This window comes from Octopus bimaculoides, chromosome 12, assembly GCF_046866305.1.
Source record: "Octopus bimaculoides isolate indiv1 chromosome 12, ASM4686630v1, whole genome shotgun sequence".
Taxonomy (NCBI): Eukaryota; Metazoa; Mollusca; class Cephalopoda; order Octopoda; family Octopodidae; genus Octopus; species Octopus bimaculoides.
In genome coordinates this window covers 38,851,018-38,855,976 of record NC_142939.1, presented here as the reverse complement: position 1 = coordinate 38,855,976, position 4,959 = coordinate 38,851,018, and the positions used below count along the sequence as shown (strand labels likewise).

Genomic DNA, 4,959 nt, shown 5'->3' with positions numbered 1-4,959 from the left:
CATAGCTTTTATTTGACTTCTCTTTTCCTCAATTAAAATTCTTGTTCTTTACTCTGTGAGGATTATAACATACCAATTTGATATGCATGTCTTGGATTGGTCAAGTGCTTCTTTAATAATTGGACAAGGTATAATCACTCATCCTTTGGTTCGTAAAAAGGTTGATAATAGCAATAGAGAAATTAGTCTCTCTCTATCACCTTTTAACAAAATTATATATTAAGAAACAGTAGAACAATTAACAACATAATAAAAATAAGTTTTATTTTGGTGATGCTTGGCTTTACAAATCCTGTGTCATTCAGCCTAGCATCTGCTGGTTAACTTGTAATCGGCATCTGGATATTAAGAGCTTCGTTGAGGCATGTCAAAGGAGCAAATAGTGGTCACGTCGAAAGCATCGCGCTAAAGAGGCTTAGAAAGTGCGCGAAGTGCTTTGAGTACTGGTTTTACTATGCATGCGCACTCAAGGGGCTTCTGGGAAGGCAAGTCCCTTGCATATGCGTAGATTGTCCTTCCTTAATGGTGGCCATAATTTCGCACCACTACAATGGTCTCCCCCCCCCCCCAGTGCGTAGCACGAATAAGGAAAGGATTGTAGTAGGCGTTGAAACAAAATGCGGCTGTAGATATACAATGAAAATGAAACAATTTGTTAATACAGAGAATGGAAATACCCAACAATGTAATACAATGCACATGGAAAATAATATTCCAGCGGCACAAGTCAAGTTCAGCTTGGTAAGTGTTGTTTGCTGTCAAAAAATTAATTTGTTTTTGCTTACGTCACTGCAGTTCCTTTATTACTTGTGATTGATGCAGTGACGCAAGAAATTTCCATGAGTGTTCAGCACTAATAGGGAAAAACACAGTTTGAGCCTTTTTTCAAAAGGAATGCTGAAAAGTGCAATAATATACAATGCAGTCAAATATAAATTGTCTTGGAGAGTTTCTTTGGCCAGTGCACTGTTCGGCCAAACCTACTGACATAGGGTTCACTTGTGGTCGTTCTCAACGACAAAGGTGGAGTTTTCACAGGTGTATGTGTTGGTGATGGTGATGATAAAGGTTTATGTGTTGGTGATGGTGTTGATAATGGTGTATGCGTTGGTGATGGCGTTGACAAAGGTTGAAAGGGGGCATGTCAGTATTGTCAACGGGAGATGTAGTTTTATCAAAATATGCTTTCTTCAGATGGTTGACAGACACGGTCTCCGTACGAACATTAGTGTCTATTTAAAAAAAATTGGGGTGTGCAAGAGAGCACATGAAAGGGTCCTTTATAAGGAGAAACAAGGGGTCCTCTCACAGAATCATCCTTAACAAACACATGTGACCAAGAATCAATGTCTGATGGCACTTTAAAGGTGGAGATTGTTGCCAGGAACTCATAGTAGGAAGGTTAGAAAAATAATCTCGTAATCGAGTGACATAGGACGCTGGATTTGGAGGCTGTGATTTTTCTGGTACCAACATCGTACCAGGCAATGCCAGTGTGGTACCATACAATAATTCCGCTGCAGAAAAACCAAGGTCTTCTTTAACTGCAGTCCAGCATCCAAGTAGGACAACAGGAAGAAACTCAGTCCATGACTGCGGATTGGGCGAGGCACGCAATGCAGCCTTTAGTTGCCCATGAAAGCACTCCACCATCCCATTAGAAGCGGGATGGTAGCTGGTGGTGCGTATATGATGCACCCCCAGGATTTGTGATAACTCACAAAATAATGCTGCTTCAAATTGTCGACCACGATCCGTGGTCAGGCTGGACGGTACGTTGAACCTAGAAACCCAACCAGAAACGAAAGCTCGTGCAACAGTCTCAGAAGTAATATCTGCTATAGGAATGGCTTCTGGCCAGCGGGAGAAACGATCAACACACATTAAGAGATATGAGAACCCGCGACTCACAGGCCATGGTCCAACCAAATCAAGGTGAACATGGAGAAGGAAATTGTCCAAGAGAGGCACAAACGTGCCTATGGACTTTCGCACTCTGGCACTTCATGTAAAAGCGTGCCCAAGTGGTAATTGATCACCACATGTTGGGCCAGAAAAACCAAGCAGTGACAAGTTTTACTGTTGCAGAGATGCCCGGATGTGACAAGGAATGAAGGGCATCAAAAACAGAACGTTGATGGTTCTCAGGTACTAAAGGCCTAGGAGAACCGGTGGATGTGTCACACAATATAGAGCCTTCTGATAAAGGGAGCGGAAGATAGGCTAATTTACAATTGTTGAATTTTGGCGAAGTTAAATCTAACTTTGACAAAGGAGGTTAGTCCTGCGAAATAGCAAGTAAATCAATTGTTGCTGGAGAGGAAATAGAACTGACAGGGAGTCTCGAGAGAGCATCAGCAGGGATGTTCTCCTTCCCTGGCACATGACGGATGTTACCTGTAAACTGTGAAATATAGTCCAGGTGATGGAAAGCACGTGGAGAGAGTTTGTCTGTTTTAGAAGACAAAGCAAACGTAAGGGGCTTGTGATCAGTATAAATCACAGACTCCTGTCCCTCGAGCTGGTGCTGAAAATGCCGAACCAACAGATAGATCACGAATAACTCCCAATCAAAAGTACTATATCTGCGTTCGGCAGGCTGCAATTGGCAAGAAAAGAAAGCCAAAGGTTGCGTTTGATTATCTACAGTGTGCTGCAAAACAGCACCGACCGCAGAATCTGAAGCATCCACAGATAAAGAGAGCAGAGCATCAGGAGCCAGATGTGCAAGAACAGGAACGGAGGATAATTCCTGTTTTACAGACTCAAAAGCAGACAATGCCTCAGCAGATAGAGTTAGTTGAGTATCCTTCTTAGAATAGCCTTGTAGTAACCTTGTAGCTTGTCTCCACACCAGTCTATAAATCTTCTGTGGAAGTTGACCATGCCTAAAAAATGGCGAAGTTGTCGCAAAGAAGTTGGAGGGGCAATGCGTTGAATGGCATCGACCTTAGCAGGAAGAGGTTTGATCCCATTAGAATCAATATAGTGTCCCAGCAATTCCAGGAAGGACTGCCCGAAAACACACCTATCGGGGTTTATCTTCACATTATATGCGCAGAGTCGCTGAAAAAGTTGCGACAAATGGTGGAGATGATTCTCTTTTGTATCACTAGCGATGAGTATGTCATTGACATAGGCGAATGTAAAATCAAGCCCACGAACAACTTCATCTACAAATCTTTGGAAAGTGCTTGTCGCATTCCGCAGACTGAAACTTATAAAAAGAAATTCAAAACAGCCAAAAGGAGTAGTGATGGCAGTTTTGGGAATGTCCTCTGGATTAACTGGAATCTGGTGATAAGCCTGAACCAGATCAATCTTGGAAAAGATAGTGCAACCATGTAGATTTGCTGAAAAATCCTGCAAATTCCTAATTGAATAATGATCTGGGACCGTTATAGCATTGAGTCGCCGATAGTCCCCCACCGAACGAAAATCAGAATCACCTTTTCGCTTCAAATGAAGGGAAGATGCCCATGGGCTGGTGGAGGGGCGTATGAGGCTGAGTTGAAGCATGTTTTCAAACTCGGCCTTAGCCGTCTTAAGGCGGTCCGGTGCCAGACATTGTGGGTGTGAAAAAACAGGCGGCCCAGTTGTTTTGATATAATGGAGGGTGGAATGAGCGAGCTTTGGTGGTTTAAAAGTTATGTCCATCAGCTCAGGAAAAGAAGCTAGAAGCGAATGAAAAACATCCCCAGCAGTGGCAATAAAAAACGCTGGGCTTAGAGTTGAGTTGGTAGAGCCCTTTGCCGGTGTAAAGAGGGATGTCGAGTCGTTGACAAGCCTCTGACACCGAACGTCTACCAACAAGTTAAAATGATTTAAAAAGTCCACACCCAAAATAAGATGCGGAATGTCAGCTATGACAAAAACCCATTGAAAATCTCTACGAAAACCAATGTCTAGGCGTAGAGAAAGCTGACCAAATGTATTTATCGGGGAGAAATCAATTGCATGCAACACTATAACCGAACGCTTAGGTTTATCAGTAGTAAAACGAAGAGGCCAAATACTACAGCACGACCCGGTGTCAATCATGAATGACTTCTTCGACACCTGGTCCTGGACAAAAATTGCATGATGAAAGGTAGGTGCAGAGGAAGAAACAGACGTGCTCAATTTCTTCCTTGGAAGTTTTCCGAAACTTTAAAGGAGAATGGTTGAATGCACTTGCATGCCTTTTCAGCGAATTTCGTATGATACCAGCACATACCAGGTTGTGTCCTAGAAGTCGAATGACTACGAGATCTGCTACGAGAGCTTGAAGAAGAATGGCACAGATCATTCACCCAACGCGTAAGTCCTTCCAGTTTGTCAGCAAAAACATCATAGGAGGGAGAGGCAATTGATGATGCCTCAGAAGAGAGACAGGTGCCATGTGCAGGCTGGGCGGAAAATTCAAGAATTTTGTCCACCATGGTGGCGACTTGATCAACCATGTTGGCGTCAAGCGCCATCACCAAAATTGTACGCACGTGAGACGGTAAACGAGAGAAAAAAATCTTACGATGGAGAAGGGCATCAGTCCTCTCACCACTCAACTCCCTAAGGTAGCGTAAAAATTCTGAAGGTGTCCTCTCACCTAATTCTTCATCAGCCATCAGCTCATTAAATCTGCTTTCGGCAGACTTCGTGTTGCATCGCAAAATTTCTGCCTTTACAGACACATAAGTGGCGTCTGGGTTCGGGGATGTAACTAGATCCCTGGCAGATGTTGCAAGCTGTGTTGGTAAACTACAATAGAGGAATTTCAGTTGATTCGACGGAGAAATTCCATATGCATCAAAGTGAGCTTCTAGTTGAACGAACCATAAGGTCGCATCATCAGTGAATGGAGGTTACGTGTGATGACATATTTGTTCATACTAAGATGATTCCATCAAAGTGAAAGCAAAGAAAAGAAACAAGGAACAAAATTTTCTCGATACGAGGACACAAAAAAACAAAGCCGATGAT

General features: G+C 43.0%; 1 protein-coding gene across 1 annotated transcript; it reads right to left on the bottom strand.

Annotated features, from left to right (window-relative positions):
* Positions 1-4,118: 4,118 nt before the first annotated feature.
* LOC106877408 (uncharacterized) lies at positions 4,119-4,604 on the bottom strand. The gene has a single exon (XM_014926302.1). The coding sequence runs from the start codon at positions 4,602-4,604 to the stop codon at positions 4,119-4,121; it is 486 nt and encodes a 161-aa protein (XP_014781788.1).
* Positions 4,605-4,959: the final 355 nt, after the last annotated feature.